The sequence below is a fragment of the Podarcis bocagei genome, assembly GCF_964188305.1.
Source record: "Podarcis bocagei genome assembly, chromosome: 7".
Taxonomy (NCBI): domain Eukaryota; kingdom Metazoa; phylum Chordata; class Lepidosauria; order Squamata; family Lacertidae; genus Podarcis; species Podarcis bocagei.
The window spans coordinates 17,225,580-17,246,329 of NC_138132.1; the positions used below are offsets into that span (position 1 = coordinate 17,225,580).

General features: G+C 47.8%; 1 protein-coding gene and 1 pseudogene across 2 annotated transcripts in view; both read left to right on the forward strand.

Annotated features, from left to right (window-relative positions):
• LOC308590124 (chemerin-like receptor 1 pseudogene) overlaps positions 1-20,750 on the forward strand; it is a 284,026-nt pseudogene that overhangs the window by 112,971 nt on the left and 150,305 nt on the right. The window lies entirely within an intron of this gene.
• Positions 435-10,326, forward strand: LOC308591577 (sialic acid-binding Ig-like lectin 5). Its single transcript, XM_081202336.1, has 10 exons — positions 435-727; positions 2,301-2,603; positions 2,725-2,766; positions 4,067-4,318; positions 6,209-6,274; positions 6,398-6,649; positions 7,352-7,660; positions 8,079-8,169; positions 8,640-8,778; positions 8,950-10,326. Exons 4-10 carry the CDS (start codon positions 4,165-4,167, stop codon positions 9,145-9,147), a joined length of 1,209 nt encoding a protein of 402 aa, XP_081058462.1. The 5' UTR covers positions 435-727; positions 2,301-2,603; positions 2,725-2,766; positions 4,067-4,164; the 3' UTR covers positions 9,148-10,326.

Genomic DNA, 20,750 nt, shown 5'->3' on the forward strand with positions numbered 1-20,750 from the left:
CTTGGAAATGATGAGTCCTGAGTACAAATGGCAGGAAGAGTTCCAGTGTGAGGCCCAAGGAGCACCGGAATATCCTTGGGTTCAGGGTCCTTGGTCAGGGGGCTTGAGAGCACCTTCCTCCTTCTGACTGAGAGTGTGTGTGGCACCTGCTAGACACTCACACCTGAATGTCCTCCTCCTTCTTGCCCTGGCCTGGGAAATGCTCCCCCCCCCCGAGGTCCTGCTACTGTGGTGGGTGGGTGGGAAGTCCTGGGACTGGAGACCCACCACAATCCCCAGGTGCCGCTGCTCCAGACAACCCTTGATGTTTTGGTGCTGTTGACTGTGCAGAATGTTCTTCTCAAGGTGTACAGTATGCTGGCAAGAGGGTCAGCTGCAAAACTGGTCTTCGCTAAGCATCAGCCCACAAACCAGTGAACATCTTCCTTCTTTCCTTTCGCAGGTCAGCAGAGTCAGTACCCGGGATATGAACTTAAAGCGCTAAAGGCTGTCACCGTGCAGAGAGGTCTCTGCGTTCACATTCCCTGCAACTTCACTTATCCCACTTCTGAGGATCTGCATCCTGGGGAATTATACGTCTACTGGATTAAGAACAATGGTGCTGGGTCCGATATTCGCTACATCCGGAATCAATATGCTGGTATTATTGTTGCCAGTAATGACAAGGATCAAAGCATTGCCTCATTTGCTGGGAATCGTTTCCAGTTGACTGGAAATCCATCAGAAGGTGACTGTTCCTTTAGCATCAATGATGTTCAGAATCAGGATGGCGGGCAGTACTATTTTCGAATTGAGAAAGGAAACTTAAAATTCAGCTATCGTGTTTCTTTTATTTTACCACATGTTTCTGTGACAGGTAAGAGGTTTCCTACTTCTTTATTTGCTTCCTCATTCCCTGTTTTGCGCTCTTTCATGCTGTAAAGGGGGGGAAGGCTCTGCCTACAAATATGCCTTGACCTCTGGACATTATGCTGATGTGAAAGGGACAGGAGGTACAAATGCTCCATGCTTCCCGTTCCTCTCCATTGTTGTAACGCCAAAATTAGATCATTTGCACCTCCAAATGTCTGAATACGTTACACAGCTCACTAGAGGGAAGAACTCTCTCATGGATTCTGTGCTGACAATCTGGAGAAACAGAAAAACTGGAGGCATTTTCTCCTTCACTTCCAGCTGCATCCCATCACCTGCTTCTTCTCCTTCCCCAGCCTCTCTCCACAGCTTCCTCAATGGCAGGAGAAGCAGAGAGGTATTCTCTTGCCACCTTTGAAATCAGCCTCAGTGCAGATCTGGAACATTGCCCCAATCCACTACATCCTGAATTCTAGGACCAGAGGGTGCTTTGGGTGGGGGACATTTCTTGCATTCATGGGCCTCATTCGAGGGGCCACATGCAAGTGGTGGGCAGGGCCAGAAGGACACATGGATGGAGCCTCAAGCAAATGTGGGCAGAGCAACAGGTGTGCCTCTTATCTTGTCCAGGCCTCAAACTCAGGTCACTTTCCCATAGCTGACTGGTTTTAAGGTGAGTGCAGAGTGGGTTGAGGCACAGGGCAAAAATTAGGGGCACTTTGCTCCTCCCCTGTTTCTCCTGCTGCTGTTCTGCACAGAGCTAAGCCTTGATTTGACTTAGTATGGAGGTGGAGAACCTTCCCCTTGCTGGTGTGGGGCAGGTGGTTTTACAGCAGATTAAGCCTCAGCTTAATGTCTGAGCCCCAAACAAACCATGAGCAGTTAGCTAAAAAGCAAGCCTATGCTATAGCTCATGGTTTCTTTTGGAGAGAAACAAATCATGAACCTGAGTTTAAATCAGTGGTTCCCAATTAGGAGTCCATTGACCCCTGGGGGTCTGCAGAATATACACAGGGCCTCCATGGCCCCATCAATCATTTGCCTTCCCCCCAACTCATTTTTTGTCATTGTTGCATGGTATTTCACAAATTTTATGGTCTGTTTTAGCACTCTGCAATTTTTCAATAAATTGGCCAAAATCATTTTTAAAATCACACCACAATAACGATTTTGACCCAGTAATATGCAGCAATATATCACTCCTTGCTCGAGGAAGAGCAAGGCAGCCAATTTTAAGGCAACACCGAAATCACACGATAACACTGCTGATAACACTGCTGATCTGAGCTGCCTTCCCTCACACCGAGGGAGGCCAGGGCAGCCGCAAAGTGGGGGGTGAAGTAGTGCTGGTGACCATCCATAATTCAGGACTCCTGTGTCCTGTTCCCTAGTTACTTTAGTCTGTGAATTTTCTTCTGATCCCATCCTGGGGACTTTTGTTTTCTCAGAGCTGACAGAGAAGCCAAAGATCCTGAACTCTTCGGAGGTGGTTTTGGGGAAGAGCGTCACCCTCATCTGCCAGGCGCCAGGGACCTGCCCATGGAAAGAATCATGGAGCCAGCCTCAGATCTCATGGAGTAATTGGCCAACAACTGCACAGAACCATCAGCACAGCAATGGGAGCTGGACCTTTGCTTCTGGCTTCATCTTCACACCTACTTTTCAGGATCAAGGCAGAGCCCTCACTTGCCGTGTCTATTACCCTGCAGTTGGGAGAACAATTGTGAATACACTCTCTCTTGAAGTGGTCTGTGAGTAGCTCCCATAGCTCAGTACTGCTTCCCCCTCCCATGAATGGCCAACAGTTCTTTCTAGCCCATGCAAGCTAATCTACTCCTTTCATGCTCCCCTCACTGTTTTCTTATGTTTCAGACCCACCTCAGGACATCAGAATCACAAGACCTGGACACCCTGGTGAGATACAAAACTCTTAAGACTTTTTGCACATCCCCATCCTCACTGAGCTCCGCTGGACAACCAATAGCTGCTTAGGGATCTCAGAGTGGGGATTGTGCAGGAGGAAGGGTTTTAGAGACAGCTGGGAGTTGGGGCAGAGCCCAGGATGGTGGTTTGGTGGGGAGTTGAAGACAAACTGGACGGTAACACTGGGCTCAGTGGGTCTTTGCAGCAGCCATGCTATGCCATACACACATCCTTGCACCCAAACCAAAATTCACTCCCCACCGTAGCACCCTTCAGGCTCTTGACCTGGGTCTCCTCTTTTAATTGCTGTGGGTTTTCTATTTAATGGGACTGTTCTATTGCATATTTCAATTGTTGGTGTTTATATTTTAATGTTTGTGTAACTGGTTTTTGTACTTTGTAAGCCATTTTATAAAATATATATTTTATTAAGGATTTTCTTGTTTTACAGAAGTGTAGTGCCTCGTTTTTGTTTTTTTCATGTAACATTTTTACAAATCTGTTTCATTTGTTGAGGCATTAGGGGGAGAAGAAAAGAAAAAAGAAAAAAGAGAGGGGGGTGGAGAGAGGGAGGATGGATAGGGGTGGGGTCGGGTGGCGGTGTTTCTATTATGTTTAATGTATGTAGAGTCTGGTGTCAGCGTTGCTTGTGTTGTTCACTTGTGTTCCTTTGGTGGTGAGAGAGGTTGGGGTTGGCCTACGGTGTGATTGTTTGATTGTGATTGGCTGTGGTGATCTTTGTTTCCGTGTGTGGGTGAGGTGGGTGGGTGTTTTGGATCAGGTTAGCCATATTGATTTGTATGCTGTTGGTGGATTATTGTCATTGTCCTGTTGGGCTGTGTATGTGATAAAGGGGAGCCATACCGGGGTGAAGGCGTCTTCTTCTGTTTGTCTTTGTAAGCCATTTAGAATCTTATGTTGCCATTAAGTGCTGTATTAAAGTGGAATGAGAAGGAAAAGAAATGGGCCCAAGTCTTCCCAGTGGAAGGCAAAACAGTGGATATTATTATTATTATTATTATTATTATTATTATTATTATTATTATTCTCTTGCCAGTTGAACTTGCAGAGAAATGAGGGAATCATCTCTCTTTTTGCAAAACTATGGCCCAAAGCTGTCTTGAACCAATTATAATTAATAATCATTGTAAAGAATTGAATCCCCACTTCTGCAGACCTGGTGTCAACCATCCTTCTTCAAAATACACAGGAACATCTCAGCACTGAATGAGGATTCCTTAGCATCAGGCATCTCAGGACCAATTGTGATCTAATTGCATTTCTCTTACAGATTTCTCCACACAGAAAGAAAAGCTGGTGGTCCGAGAAGGTGACACCGTCAGCTTGCTTTGTGAAGCTCAGGGCAAACCTATTCCCTCCGTGACATGGATGAAGAAGAACAAGACCCTAAACAACCATATGCAGGGCAGTAAAGAAACTCTTCAACTGTCCAACATTAAATCAGAGGATGCTGGGATGTATCAATGTCAGGCAGAGAATCTACACGGCTCAATCAGGAAGAATATTTCAGTGATTGTGCAATGTAAGAGATGGGGAGTGGGAAGTTCCTTGGGGCATTAATCTAGGAAACTCCATTGTATGCTAAGTGGCTTGACCTGCAACTAATACCAGCATGCTTCCACTAAGGGGACCTCTGCAAATGTACACAGCTGTGGCTGCATTGTACAGTGTGTCAGCCTAGTAGTGTGAGATGCAGCTTTTGACAGCTTCATCACAAGTTCAGGAACCCCATGATGAGCTTACATATTTGCAGAAGCTTTCTAAGAAGTTAGTTTCAGGATGCATAAATGCAGCCCCAGGGGCAAAACCACAAATTCAAGTCACTAAACATACCGGTAACTCTTGTCTGAAATTTGTGGAAGTATCCTCATTCACCAGGAGAGGGCATATTTATTCAACCTCTCATCAGAATGACAGCTCTCTAATATTAAATGCAAAGGCCAAACTTAGAAGTTTCTGTTCACATAGCTGTCCTGCCATAAAGCAGGATATGTAGGATGTGGCTTTGATGTTTCAGAAGAAAAGCTCTGTGTGGACAATGGAGGAGATTGGCTGGATGTCCCTTTCCCACTGCCCATCTTCGGTTGCTTCAAGACCTTTTCGTCTAATGAGCATCTCATGAAGGAATATCCCCAGGTGGCAATGGTCTCACTGTTTGCTACCTGGAGATGCAGAACATAGTTCCTTTGCTTATCCAATGAAAAGGATGACATAAGGATGCTGCTTGTGGGGACCTAAGTCGTTTTGCAAAGTAATTTCTCTTCCCCTTCTTTGGTACCATGTGATAGCCTCATAGGTGGGCCTTGTGTTTAGCTGCTGGGGTGTTGCACAACCCAATACTCTGATATTCATTTGGCATACCGAGAATCTGCATTGTCTTTTTTATGAGCAATTTTCTGGTCATCATGGTGTGTTTGTGTGTGTATACAGTGCTTTTTTAATTTTTGGGGGTACTCTCTTTCCCCTACTCATATTGAACTACTGCCAAACTTAGATTCACAAAATGTTTAGGGGTATGGCATCCCCCTGCATCCCCCCAGAAAAAACCCCACTCTCTCTCTCTGTGTATAGCTTAGAAAAGGATTTATGCCCTTCTTCTTTCTCTATTCCCCTCTGTTTCCTTTTTCAAAAAATGCAATAATCTGATTAGCAATGACGACGCTAATAGGAACAGAATAAAGTAAACATTTGACAAGCAGAATGTCACCGGCTAAGTTTTACTCCGAGTAGATCCATTGAAATCAATGGACTTTAGGCATGTTCATTCATGTCAATGAGTCTACTCTGTGACAGATTAGCACTGGGATACAACCCCAAATCCACCGAGATTATGGACAATGGAGGGCAGACCTGGATCAGAATAGGAGGTAAAAGAGGCAGCCTAGATTGCAGTCTCAACAGTGCAGTGTTTTTGTGTCAAAATATGGTGCTTTTTCATCTTGCTCTGTCTGCTCTGTGTACACTGGGCAGGGGAAGGGCACTTTCCTGGACGGTCATTGCTGACCCTACCTTTCCAGCGGACAGTACAGGCTGATCCGTTGGGGTGAATGGGGCACTGACCCACCAACCTCAGTCCACCCTTAGACAGCCCCTACTGGTTGCCTTCTTACTTACAACCAGCCTAAGGGGTATCCCGGGCTGCCAGCTTTCTCCTCCTTGGTCTCCATTTTACCCTTCTAGAGCTCAGCAGGGCAGACGAGAATAGCAATATAACTGGATTTAGTTGGCCCTACCTGTCTCTGGCTCCACCTCTCATTGCTTCTGGATCTGCTTGCCATTGGTGGTCTCCCTCCCTTCCAGCTAGCCGGTCCCAGTGCCACCAGAAGGCCCTTTCTTGCACAGCAACGGGCCTCTCATTCACCCATGTAAAGGCTCTTCTCTTGTTGATTCAACACTGATATGTCTGTTCCAGATCGCCCAAGGACAATGACGTTCAATGTCACCCATGCACACAGGAGGGACCCAGCACTAGCTCGAGGTACCAGAGAGTTTTAGGGTGCAGAAGTCAGCGCACGGATCCTTTCTCCTCTGGAGGATAAGGCTGGCTTCAGCGGGGCAGCTGCTGTTTCACAGACATGACGGCACTTTCCTGTGATTACAGGTTGCCCCAGGGAAGTAGCCAGTGGCTCCCAGTTGACGGTTCAGGAAGGCAACTTATTGCGGCTGCTCTGCAAGGCCGATAGCAACCCTGCAGCCACTACGAGCTGGTTCAAGGAAGGCAGGGCCTTGGAGAAGCTGCCAGATGACTGGTTGGAGCTGGTCAATGTAAAAGCAGAGGATCAGGGTGACTACAGGTGCCAGGCTCAGAACGCCATAGCTTCTGCTGAGGGATTCCTCCACCTCCTTGTGGAATGTGAGTGAGGGAGTCAGGGTTTGGGTCAACCACTGGGACTCCCTGCTGCAGGGGAAGTGTTAAGGGTGCTGATCTCCCATGCTACAGGACACCCCTTGTCCTCTGCTGGGCTGCATTTGAGGTTCAGTGTGAAAACACCAAGTGAGATTTACATCTCACCCAAATAGCTGCCTAGAGTAGTGCTCCTATTTAGGGAGGCCAACTCCCTTTTTCATTAAGGGGTTCTACTAGCAGAGTGGGCAGAAGAAACCCATTCAGTGCCTCTTTTGCTATTGTTGCTGCCTCGTGACTGGAAAAGCCCAGGCCACATTGTTTGTGGTGGACTCTCCTTCCTTGGAGGCTGGGTGGCCATCTGTCATGGCTGTTTTAGTTGAGATTCTTGCATTGCAGGGGGTTGGACTAGATGACCCTTGGCATCCCCTCCAACACTAAGATTCTATGAGACACAGCTCTTAAGTTCTTGTAAACCATTCGTGTAAATTCTGTTTTTATTTTCAAACTGGACACAAGGGGGAAAGAAACTCCTTGCCTTCTGAACCAAGCTGAAGCAGGATTTTACCTTATTCAACAGAGTAGGGAACTAGGGTGGCAGCAGTGTCTGCTCCTGGCTGCCTCTAGTGGATGAATTGTGGTATTGCAGCTGGTGCAGTCATTAGCTAGATCGGAATGTGTTCTTCACCTTGGCTACTTGGTTCTTTGCAGATGCCCCCAAGCTCAGCAAAAAACCCGAGAAAAACACTACCTGTTGGCGTAAGGACAATGACATCCTCTGCAACTGTTCCCTGCACTCCAAGCCTCCACCTCAGATCCATTGGCAACTTGACGGGATGACTGTAACTGAAAACACGAGCACGGCAGACCTGAAAGTCTCTTCCTCAGTCCAGAAGAATGAGGTCACCAGCTCCCTAATTTGGACAGGTGGCCCGGATGGTGACCTCAGCATCATCTGTCTTGGGAACAATTCTCTGGGAGTCTACACCATGCAATTCCTCCTTCATTCCTTGAAAACAGGTGAGACTCCACCAGATTGAGAAATCCTGACTTTTGCAGCCCTGCTGATATTGGAAAACCCCAAAGAGGTTGGAGACATGCACCCTGATTCTAAAGTACATTTAATTACAAGTGAACCTCATTTATTTCTGTAGATTGGGGATTGCCAGAATGGTGTCTCCACCCATTTCACCCTTACTGAAAAATGATGCCAATTAAAACTAGCATCTTAATTTTTGCATTTATTTTACCTGTTTGTGTTAAACCACCTGGAGATGTTTAAAAATAAAATGAGCAGCAAATGATGATCATTGTCATCATCATCATCATCATCATCATCATCATCATCTGCTTTTGGGAAATGAAGGAAGGAGGATGGGGACCAGGATTCCTGATTTCCAATCCCAGTTTTCTTTGAGATCTTGGTTTATCATTGCAGGCGCAGGAAGCCATTCAGCACTGCTCCTCTCTGGGCTGTGTGGGGCTTTGCTGGCAGCGGTTGTCTTCCTGCTCTGCCTGGGCCTGATCAAGTGAGTTTATCCTTCTCTGATCTCCCTCCCTCCACCTGGTTCTCAACAACAGTCCACTGTTCTACTGGCCTGACCATTGAAACCACTTTCTGGCAGGCAACTTGTGTCAAACCTGAGAAGTCAAGCCTGGACAGAAAGCCTGGACAGCTCAGTTGGTTAGAGTTTGGGAAGGAACAGGAGATGCAAAGTCATCATGGGGACGGATGACAGGAGATGACTGAGAATGAAACCAAAGCCATCAGGTTGTGTCCAACTAAGTTCTACTCAGTGGATCCACTGAAATGAATGAAGCAAAGTTGATCATATCGGTTGACTTTCAATAGGTCTACTCTGAGTAGGACCAGCACTGGCTACAAGAAGATGAGTTTTGATGAGGGCTGTAGAGGAAGAGAGAGAAAGACCTGCATGCAGGTCTTCTAATCACAGGGGTGTATGAGAATCTTACCATGTTCTGGCCATTTTGATCTTAGGTTTTATAATAAGAGGAAAGCAACTCCGAAAGCGGCCATCCCAGAGGCTATGGATTCTGCTAATTATGTAAACTCTGCCAATGGAGGGCAGCAGAGAGCCAACAACCTCAGCCTGATCTATAGCAACTTTTTACCTCAGGTATGCATCCAATGTAGCTTTGCTCTTCTGCTCTTAGGCCTCCTGAGGTAAGTATTTTTTTTGGGGGGGAGGGGGTGCTTCAACAGAGAGCAGGTGCACAAGATGTTTAAGTGCTTTAAAGGTATGTTGCAAAGGGGGAGTCTTTTTCACAACATCTCTCTTCCCTTTCAGGGTCAAAGATCACCCCATGTTGGCACGCCTAAAGCAGCTGGAGAGAGGACCCCGAAACCCAGGCAGATCCCCAGACCTCCCAGTCCGAGCGTTGAGGAACCAGATGAGGTTCACTACACAACTGTGGCATTCAAAAGCAAGGGACCTCCACCTCAAGTGGAGGAGTCTGTGGAATATTCAGAAATCAGACGGGAATAAAAAAAACACACCTTGTTTCCCAATAGGAGAACAATCACATCATGATGGAAAGGGGTTATTTGACTGACAAGAGGAGCTGGGTATGAAAAGTGAGCTGGACTTCAAGAATAAGCAAACTGGATTTAGTGTCCACCAAGTAAATTGTCTGGACAGGAGAAGCATTAGATATGCCGGATATGGAAAGGGTCTTCCATTTTAGTAAATCCGGTGTTTTTTACTTGTTTCTTTGTTTTTATGCAAGGAAGGATGAACCAGAAGAAGGCAATGGTAGTGGACATAGTTAACCAACTTACTCTGAACGAGGTAGACATCATCAGCTGTCAACTACCTGCCTTTTTGTCTGTGAACATCTTCCCTCCCCAAAGTGATTGTCTGGACTGTTGTGGTGTCAAGGAATGTTCCCTGCTCAGTAGGAAAAAACAGCACACCATCTTCTAAAGCAGCCTTCAGCAATCTGGTACCCTCTAGATGTTTTGAACTGCAGCTTCCATCATCTGCCAGGACACATGGCCAATGGTCAAGGATGTTGGGACTTGTAGTCCAAAACATCTAGAGCGCAGCAAGTTGGGTAAAGTTGTTCTAAAGATTTTGTTTGAAAAGGTTATGGGGGGGGGGAGCCTATGTTGTACAGCTCTATTTTTAAAAAAAGTATTTCCAGTACATCTCGCTAACTCTTACTCTGTGGCTCTTATTTATTTATTTGACGTGCTTGTATCCTGCCTTAATAAGGAGAAATCATTAACATGCTTTGTGCTTCTGTACAACAGCTGCCCTTTCTCTATTTAGGATGGTCATCTCAATAGCCCTTTCCATACCCCCAAAAGCATTTTGCAGATTTCTTCCTGCATAGCCATGGAACATTAGGTAAATAGGAAACTGCCACACAAAGCGCTGCTGAATTTTTTTTGAAAGCCCGAGTCTGCCACTGGTTGCTTTCTCTCACACGCTTGCCTCAGGCTCAGTTTCTTTTGCTGGAGGGGCAGAATGCTTCTGGTAGATTCTGGAATATGCATTTCCCCCCTTGTAGAGCTCAAGGTTCATTTGCTGGTATTCAATAATTTAAAAATATTTTTTTAAAATCTTTCACACATGTGGTATACACGCATGTCTCTGTATTTATGAATATGTTGTTTTCCTCCCCAAGCTGTTGGGGATCATAAATCTGATTCAGGCTCTCTTTATGGCGGTGACTCCTTAGATAGACTTTCCCTCCCCTGACCTTTCATTTCCTGTCTCATCCTATCTTCTCTAAGTGCTGCAGTGACATTTCTTCCTGAATGTACCGACTGCCCCCTCAAACAGAACTTGGCAAAGATTAAGCTTCTTAACCTTTTCCTGCCATTACCGTGACCCCCTTAGAGATAACACTGTCATTTTGACTCTGTCCTCTGCCATCTCTCAGGCAAGCAGTTTTGGGGGCTACTCTTTTTGAGGACTGTGAGAAATGGGGTGCACAAAAGCAGGGTGATGGGTATGCATTGGGGAAGGGGAGAGAAGGATAATCTGGGGAAACACTTGAGGTGGTTGCATCTGATATGGTACTAGGGTAAAGTGGTGCGCTTGTTCCACTGGCAAAATATTTTGTGCCAGCAGAGCATCATTGTGCAAGAGAATGCTCAAGCTGGTAACTTTGCTACGCAATAGATTGTATGATCTGTTGCACAACAAGTTTACATTAGTGCCCCTTCTCTGCCATATTCCTCTCCTGCACAAAATTAAAACTTGCCCTCTCATCTGCTAGCACAAGATTCCCTGCACTAGTGAACAGAGAACATTGCCTACAGTCCTTGGTTTACCAGGTCCCAGGTCGTCATGATGCACACACAACAATTTCGGAGCATGTTGCATTGTCTGGACTTGCGGGTGTACAATTCAACACCATAGGGCTCTAAAACCTCCAACCAAATAGGGGATGCAGGGGGGGGAATAGTGTGACTCAACAACTTACAGATGTTGCTGGATTCAGGGTCCCATCAGATGCGATGAGAGCTTGCATCCAACATCTGGAGGGCCAAAGGTTCCTCATCCCTGATGTACAGATTTATTTTAATCAATTATATTTTACTAAGATTCAACATTTTCAGCACAAATTTCGTCTCTTCTCTTATTTTTGCCAACTTCCCACTCCTTATCCCATGGATTTTTTTCTCCCCTTGTTCTGTGCCCTATTTTCTATCTTATCATAACCACAATACAGTGGTACCTCAGGTTAAGTACTTAATTCATTCCGGAGGTCCGTTCTTAACCTGAAACTGTTCTTAACCTGAAGACCACTTTAGCTAATGGGGCTTCCTGCTGCTGCCGCGCCGCTGGAGCACGATTTCTGTTCTTATCCTGAAGCAAAGTTCTTAAACCGAGGCACTGTTTCTGGGTTAGTGGAATCTGTAACCTGAAGCGTATGTAACCTGAAGCGTATGTAACCCGAGGTACCACTGTATTATAATCTGATGACTTCTGTTTCTCATAGCTCAAATCCTGATTGTGAGTTCATCATAGTATAATATTTCTTTAAATAGTCCAAAAAAAATTATAATGCATCCATTCTTCCATAAAATACTCAGGGTGATGTACAGATTTATTTGATAAACAGAAGCATGGGTAAACTCCAAATGGGTCAGAAAACCTGCCCCCACCCACTGCCTCACTTAGAGTCCTTGAGCTGAGTTGTGCCTTCTTTCTCTGTTCAGGCCTGTGTCTCTTGCCACCTCTCTGCTGCCTTGCCCAGATGCAGCCGCAATAGCCTCTGTCCACTCAGCTTCCAGCTCTGCCTTTGGGGCCCAGCTGGTCTGGTCTGATCCAGGAAGGCTCTTCACATTCATTCATTCATTCATGCATGCATCCACCCACCCATTCATCCATCCATTCATTCATTCTAACCATTTATACACCACCTAACACCGTAGTTTCTAAGAGCTGTACGAGGGGGGGTTACAGAAGTGAAAGAAAGCTAATAACCACACACACACACAAAAAAGCTCATTTCAACACCTCACTGCAACTTGCAACACAGGGCGTAATATGGCTGTAATGGGGCAATGCTCAACACCACTTCCCCATAAAGAATATGGAAGCAGGTTTCCTGATCAAGTGCCCATTTTGAAACACTGCTGCGTCATTTAGAAACGCTTTTGAGAAATCTCTGCCAAGAATGACCTTCCAGGAAGGGGCGTGGGGGGGGGCAGGGTGGTGGGGGTGGACCACCCTGGGTGCCCTCACTGAGGGGGGTGACATTTGGCGTGCCGCCTGCCCGCGATCCCCAAGCCTCCCCCGAGCCATCGGGGTAAGGGCGGGGGGCTGCGCCACTTTGCCGGCAGCATTCCCCCCTTCCCCCTTTGTTTTGACAGCTTGGGGGAGGATAGGGAGTCGCGGGCACGAGGCGCCCCGAATGTCTGCCATGGGTGGCTCGCTCCACCCCCATGAGCGGGTCACTCTGCCCCTGGCTGCAGGGCACACGCACCGCTCCAGGCACCTGAGCAGCTATCCCGCGCCTGGGAGGGCACCCTTTACACGTAAAGCCACGTTGCAGGTGGCAGGATGGCAAAACGCTCTGTGTCGGCAGGAGCTCTGTTAGAAAAAAATATGTAATCTTCCATAGAGGCACAGATTGCAGCTATAACAAAGGTGGCATTTTTTCATCTCCGCCAAGCTAAGCTGTTGGCTCCTTACCTCTTTCACCCTGACCTAGCCACTGTGATCCACACGACGGTCACCTTCAGACTTGATTATTGTAACTACGTGGGGCTGCCTTTGAGACTGACCCAGAAACTCCAGCGGGTGTAGAATGCTGCAGCTAGACTCCTTACAGGGTCCTCGCCACGGGATCACATTCACCTGGTGCTATACCAGCTGCACTGGCTCCCAGTAGAGTACAGGATCAGGTTTAAGTTGCTGGTTTTAACCTTCAAAGCCCTATACAGCCTAGGACCCTCGTACCTACGGGACCGCCTCTCCTGGTATGTCCCACAGAGGAACTTACGGTTATATATATATATATATATATATATATATATATATATATATGGAACTTACGGTTTTCAAACAAAAACATCTTGGAGACCCCAGGCCGCAGAGAGATTAGGCTGGCCCAGTGGCGTAGCGTGGGGGGTGCAGGGGGGCCCGGCCGCACCGGGCGCAACATCTGGGGGTTAGGGTTAGGGGGCGCAAATCCACGGGTTAGGGGGCGCAAATCCACGGGTTAGGAGGCGCAAATTACTTGCCTTGCCCCGGGTGCTGACAACCCACGCTACGCCACTGGGCTGGCCTCAACCAGAGCCAGGGCTTTTTCGGCTGTGGCTCCAATCTGGTGGAATGCTCTGTCACAAGAGACTAGGGCCCTGCAAGACATCTTTCTGCAGGGCCTGCAAGACAGAGCTCTTCCACCAGGCCTTTGGCCAAGGTACAGTCTGACCTCCTCTCTCCTTCTGTAATCCTCATAGAACTCTAACCCAATGGTTGCCATTAATTTGACACTGAAATGATTTTAGAATGAATTGATTTTAGAATGTATTTCAATTAATTGATTGTGATTTTATGTAAATTGTGTTATTTTTACTGTTGGTAGCCACTCTGAGCCCGGCATTGGCTACGGGCGGGCGGGATATAAATAAAAATATTATTATTATTATTACACTACACCTCCCTCAGGAGCGTGCCCACCCTGAGCAGCGCAGGCATATGTTCTGCTGCTTCTTCCAGGAAAGACAGAAAGCAATGAGTTAGGACATGGGAGGGCAATCTTTGCTCTCTTCTTAGGAATATAACTGACGGTTGGTATGAAAATATTGTCACGTGCTCCCAAATTTCAAAGCGGCAAGAGATTTCAGGAGTGCCAGAGCTTACCCAGGATTTGGTCCCCTTGGAATGAAGATCGGTGGCTCCTTTAGGATAGATTGTTTTCTTTGCACATATATACAATCTGAACATAGGCTGGAGGGGCTCGCAGCATTAAAACTCCAGCAGAGCTTTCTTCTCTATTCGGTTTCCAGGGAAGCTTGGGGTCTAGCAAAGAGGAAGACATGCCTCTGTGTCTCCAGCTTCCGACATCTGCCAAACTCACACAAAAACTCTACAGTGGTACCTCGGGTTACATACGCTTCAGGTTACAGACTCTGCTAACCCAGAAATAGTACCTCGGGTTAAGAACTTTGCTCCAGGATGAGAAATCATGCTCCGGCAGCGCGGCAGCAGCAGCAGGCCCAATTAGCTAAAGTGGTGCTTCAGGTTAAGTACAGTTTCAGGTTAAGAACGGACCACCGGAACGAATTAAGGACTTAACCTGAGGTACCACTGTATTTTACAAGGTGGTGCTGCATCCATCTAGTCGAGGGTTGGGGATACCCCATTTGTCTCTATGGCAACAGAGTAGTCTCATTCTAATTAAATGGAAACATACTTAGCTGGCCACCTTAACAAAGGAACAGGTTGGGCTGGTTTCCTCTTACAGATTTTACCCTCACCAGCACAAGATAGGAAAGGACCTACAGTTATCATCCAGAATGACCTCCCAAATCAGGTAATCTGATGGAAAGCAGAGTGGTAAATTTTGAAATGCAGGGCCATGTTTCCAAGGAGACTCCCCCCCCAACAAATTCAAGTCCTATAGCTATAGCCATAGATATAGATATAGATGCATGTACACCCACCCACACCAGACAGCAGCAGTACATGACGTAATACCCAATTTATTAGGAACAGCATGACTGCAATCTTATAAACATAGTTTCCTGGGAGTACATTCCATTGAACTCAGCAGTGCATACTTCATAGCTTTATTTGTGAAACTCAGTGAGCTTTAACAAAAGTTCTTCAGTCAGCTGAAATGCCGCTTTTAACTTATAATTAGAAATGTAAACAGTCTTTCAATGAAATGTTATCATCCGATCTGCTAATGTGTTAGGGGGCAATCTTTTCGGCCCCAAGGGTCACTTGCAGCAGTCGGTGCAACACACACACACACGGAAACATTTTTGTGATTTTAAGTCGTTTAAAACTGTTTTAAATATTGTGTAACACTGTGTTTTAATGTTAATATGGTGTTTTGATTGTTGTAACCTGCCCTAAGACTTTAGGGTGAAAGGTGTCTAATAAACTGTAATATACCGTATTTTTCGCTCTATTGGACGCACCGGACCACAGGACGCACCTAGTTTTTAGAGGGGGAAATCAAGGAAAAAAATATTATCCCTCCCCCCAGCCACAAAGAGCAACGGACAGGCTGTGCGCAGCCTGTCTGCTTCTCCCAGAGCTTCTTGGGGCTGCGGGGGAAGCCCGGGTTCCCCCACCAGCCCCAAAGAGCAAAGAAGCCAAGACAGCGCACGGGATCCATAGCCGCGCAACCTCTCCAGCCAGGAGCTAAACCTCTCCAGCGCGGCTAAAGAAGAAGACAAGGCAGTCCAGGGCAGGCACCCACTGCCCTGGCTTCCTCTTTAGCCTTGCACAGCATCTTTAGTCTTGTGCAACGGGATGGATTGCGCCCGCTGTCCACCGGGGCTGGACTAGATGACTCCTGGGGTTCCCTTCCAACCTTGCAATTCTATGACCTCGGAAGGTGTTTGGGGTCTCCACCACTGGAGGCTTTTAAGCAGCGGTTGGGGGACCATCTGCCTGGCGTTCTTTAGCTGTGATTCCTACATTGTGAGGGGGCTGGGCTAGATGACCCTCAGGTGGCCCTCCCAACTCTATACAGTCCTACAGTTCTGCAGCAGGACATCCACAGCCACTTAGAATCATAGAATCATAGAATTGGAATAGACCACAAGGGCCATCGAGTCCAACCCCCTGCCAAGCAGGAAACACCATCAGAGCACTTCACACAATGCCCACTCCCAATTTTCATCTGAGAGACATGTGGCTTCAGTGTCTAGGTAGGTACCCCCCTACTTGCCACACTTCCCCCACCTCACTTAAGCTGAGGGAATTCCTGCCCAGAGAAGCTCCCAGGTGAGGCAAGGGTTAAGATCTACCTCTGGTAGATCTCTTGCGGCTGGAGAGGCACGCAAGGCTAAAGAGGAAGCCAGGGCAGTGAACGGGATGGATCGCGCTCGCTGCCCTGGCTTCCTCCCACCACCCCCCACCCCCGGAGAGGCGCGCAAGTCCAAAGGGGAAGCCAGGCAGCGAACGGGATGGATCGCGCTCGCTGCCCTGGCTTCCCCTTTAGACATGCGAAGCCTCCCACCCCCCCCCACCCCCGGAGAGGCGCGCAAGTCTAAAGGGGAAGCCAGGCAGCGAGCGCGATCCATCCCGTTCGCTGCCTGGCTTCCTCCCACCCCCCCCCACCCCCGGAGAGGCGCGCAAGTCTAAAGGGGAAGCCAGGCAGCGAACGGGATGGATCGCGCTCGCTGCCCTGGCTTCCCCTTTAGACATGCGAAGCCTCCCACCCCCCCCACCCCCGGAGAGGCGCGCAAGTCTAAAGGGGAAGCCAGGCAGCGAGCGCGATCCATCCCGTTCGCTGCCTGGCTTCCTCCCCACCCCCACCCCCGGAGAGGCGCGCAAGTCTAAAGGGGAAGCCAGGCAGCGAACGGGATGGATCGCGCTCGCTGCCCTGGCTCCTCTTTAGCCTTGCGAAGCCTCCCACCCCCACCACCCCCGCTGGAGAGGCGCGCAAGTCTAAAGAGGAAGCCAGGGCAGCGAACGGGATGCATCGCGCTCGCTGCCCTGGCTTCCTCTTTAGCCTTGCGAAGCCTCCCCCCGGCTGGAGAGGTTGTGCAAGGCTTTTCTAGAGGAGGGAGAAGGGACTGACTGGCGGCGTCAGTCCCTTCTCCCTCTTGGGGAAAAGCCCGCAAGAGCCGCGCGAAGCTTGTGTGGGGCTCTTGAGGGCTTTTCCTGCCTGCCTCCTCCCTGCATTCGCTCTATAGGACGCACAGACTTTTCCCCTTAGTTTTTAAGACGGGAAAAGTGCGTCCTATGGTGCGAAAAATACGGTAACAACAACAACAACAACTCACCAACCCTCATTCACACATGCATACAGATGCACAAACATGGCGAGACAGACAGATAGGGATGCTCGTCTCAGCATGCCAATCTCACCATTAAAGCCAAACACTTCAAGCATACCAAAGAGCTATACAGTGGGCTGTTGGTGCACAATTTACCGTATTTTTCGCCCCATAGGACGCACCGGCCCATAGGACGCATCAAGTTTTTTTGGGGGGAAATAAAGGAAATTTTTTTTATTTCCCCCCCCGGCGCTTGTGGGGCCGGCAGCGGGGAGAAGCGCTCTTCTCCCCACCGCCCGCCTTCAGATCAGGTCCAGGGACAGCGGGAAGACGCACTGCGCCTCCCAGCTGTCCCCGGAGCTTGTGGGGCAGGTAGCGGGGAGAAGCGCTCTTCTCCCCGCCACCCGCCTTGAGATCAGGTCCGGGGACAGCGGGGAGACGCGCTGTGCCTCCCAGCTGTCCCCGGAGCTTGCGAGGCCGGCAGCGGGGAGAAGCGCTCTTCTCCCCGCCGTCCGCATTCAGATCAGGTCCGGGGACAGCGGGAAGACGCGCTGCGCCTCCCCACTGTCCCCGGAGCTTGTGGGGCTGGCGCTGGGGCTCTCCTGAAGCCTGGAGAGCGAGAGGGGTCGGTGCGCACCGACCCCTCTCGCTCTCCAGGCTTCAGCGAAAGCCTGCATTCGCCCCATAGGACGCACACACATTTCCCCTTCATTTTTGGTGGTGCGCACCGACCCCTCTCGCTCTCCAGGCTTCAGCGAAAGCCTGCATTCGCCCCATAGGACGCACACACATTTCTCCTTCATTTTTGGAGGGGAAAAGTGCGTCCTATAGGGCGAAAAATACAGTAAATTGAGAGAGAGAGAAAGAGAGAGGCATAAAGGAGTGGCCCTCTCTACACTCCTGTTTCTCCATCAAAATCACATCTGTGGTGGGTTGGAGAGCATGGGTCTCATGGAGATACAGATGTGCAGGGCAAGGGCTGGCCCAAGACATATTGGCACCCATCGGCTCCAGCTTCCAGGGGCCAAGGAAGCTTTGGCCCCCCCAATGTAGTTTTTGAGGGGGCTAGCCCCCTTAATTGTCATAAGGTGTTTGGCTCCGCCTCTTAGCTCCTTGCAACGTTGCATACATGACATCAAGACATCAGGCCCCCCTCAACCAGCTAGAGAAGATGACACCTCTGTTGGCACTTGAGGCACACCACAAACAGGGGCGCCGACTTATAAAAAATATTGGGGGAGCCCGCGAAAGCTCATGAATAATAAATAAGCTCATGAATATGCAGATAAAGTGGCGCCGCCTCCTCGTGAGCGAATAGGGGAGAGCGTGCTGCGCCTATTAATCAGCTCCAAAGGAAATTGGGTGGAGCTTTTGCTCGGGAGGGAGGGCAAGAGGCATGCAGCCCGACCCTGTGCATTTTGGGCTGGGGGAGGGGCGGCGGTGGCGCTCTGCTGGAGGGGCGCCCGAGATTATTGGGGGGGCAGAGCCCCCCCAAACGAATTTTTGAGGGGGCTCGGGCCCCCTCAGGCCCCATGGAGTCGGCGCCTATGACCACAAAATGGTTCCTCTCTTCCCCACCAGGAAAGAAGGGGTTAGTGAAGATCTACATGAAGAACAATGGGGGAATGAAGATCTACATTAAGATGTGGACTGTCCCTATGGATCCTGCCACCGGAGGCAACCACCTCCCTTTGCCTCATGGGTGGGCCATCCCTGTGCAAGTCATCAAGTCATCTTGATGTGTCTATCCCTTCCTTATTATGCAAAAGACCCTTTGTTCCCAGACTTGCATTTAGCAGGGACAGTGGTCTTTTCTGGATTGAGAACACCAGAAGGGAGGCTAAAGCCCAATGTAAACATGTTATTTGATAAAGGAGAATTTTATGAAAATGATTTACAGGTGGTACCTGACCCCGGTCAAATTGGCTAAAATATACAAAAATAATAAGAGTACATGTTGGAGGTGTAATCAGGGGGAAGGAACCCTATTCCACATGTGGTGGACATGTCCCAAAATTTAAAAATTCTGGGACATGATCTATGAAGAATTAAAGAAAATCCTCAAAGAAACATTCAGTAAAAGACCAGAGGCATTCTTATTGGGCATTTTAACAATAAACATCCCTAGAATTTTTTTAAAAAGTGTTTTTCTTTATGCAACAACTGTGGCCAGAGTATTAATTGCCAAGTACTAGAAAGGAGAGCAGTTCCCAACTAAAATAGAGTGGCAAAAAAAATTATGTGAATGTGCTGAACTAGCCAAGATGACTGAAGCAATAAGAAATCACTCAAACTTAAGAGTGAAAAATGAATGGGATTGTTTTAAAAATTATATGCTTAAACATCGTTCCCAAATCCAAACTTGGGTGTGTTTAGAGTAAATTTCACCGAATGAAAATTAATTGGAGGAGTGATTCTAGAATCTAGATAAAGAAATGGTTAAATATATATTGGAACACAGTACAAAGAAAAGGAAATAAAAAGAGGAGAAGTAGCTGTTACGAGGTGGATGGAAGTTAAGCATTATAGGGAAATGGATGAATATGAATATGTAATGAAATAAAAACAGATTATAAATATAGTTGTAAAGAGAAAAAATGCTGTGTAAGATGTGTAACATTTTTAAATTGCAATAAAAAATAATTTACTTATTTTTTTAAAAAGAGTGATGCGACCAACGTTAGTCATGATACAGAGAAAAAGCCTCCATTTTCTTCCTAATTATGAATCATGCTACAGGTCCCATTGCTGTTATCCTGTTGGCGACATATGCCCAGTTTAGGAAGAAGATTGCCTGAGGAAAATGAATTGGTTAAGACCATCTGGTATATTCCTTATTATAGGATGAAACTCATTGACCAGACTCAGTTCATGACTTAAAGGAAATTGGGCTGAGGACTTAGTTCATATGAATGCCCACACCAAAAAACCCCCCACACCACTGAGTCTTCTAAGACTTGAAAGGAAATTCTGCAGAATTTCAGAACATGTTGGGCAGTGGGGAGATTTTGGGAGGACAGGCAAGGGGGGGGGGATACTTAGCCTCCTTGGATGAACCATAATCTTCAGGCTCACAGATTTCATTTTGTTAAAGAGTAAGTTTCTAGCATTTGTAGAACCTGAGACATGAGACAAAAGGTACAGCATGACTAAGCCGCTTCTGGCGAAACCAGAGAAGCGCACAGAAACGCCATTTACCTTCCCGCCAGAGCGGTACCTATTTATCTACTTGCACTTTTTGGCGTGCTTTCGAACTGCTAGGTTGGCAGGAGCAGGGACCAAGCAATGGGAGCTCACTCCGTCGTTGGGATTCGAATCGCCAACCTTCTAATCGGCAAGCCCAAGAGGCTCAGTGGTTTAGACCACAGGTTCACCCTATTCATACCCAAATGTACCCTTAAGGCAGGATTTGTGAGCATAGAGAAAATGGGGAGGCTGTTACCATTTCCATCCAAACTGCAGAGGAATATTTGAGGTCACTGAAAGAGTCATGTTTTCCTGTACTGTTTCAGACATGTGGTTTATATATTTATGTATGCGTTTGCCTGGTACATTTATGAACATTTATTTTATATTTTAGACCCTATAATTCTCATAACAGTCTATATTATTACATGCACACAATAGACTCCTTGGGGAAGGGCCATGGCTGAGTGGTAGAGAAAC

Coding starts and splice junctions, on each gene's coding strand:
- LOC308591577 (XM_081202336.1), top strand. CDS start 4,165: ATGAAGAAGAACAAGACCCTAAACAACCATATGCAGGGCAGTAAAGAA. Junction 6,275..6,397: donor GGACCCAGCACTAGCTCGAG/GTACCAGAGAGT, acceptor CTGTGATTACAG/GTTGCCCCAGGGAAGTAGCC. Junction 6,650..7,351: donor CCTCCACCTCCTTGTGGAAT/GTGAGTGAGGGA, acceptor GGTTCTTTGCAG/ATGCCCCCAAGCTCAGCAAA.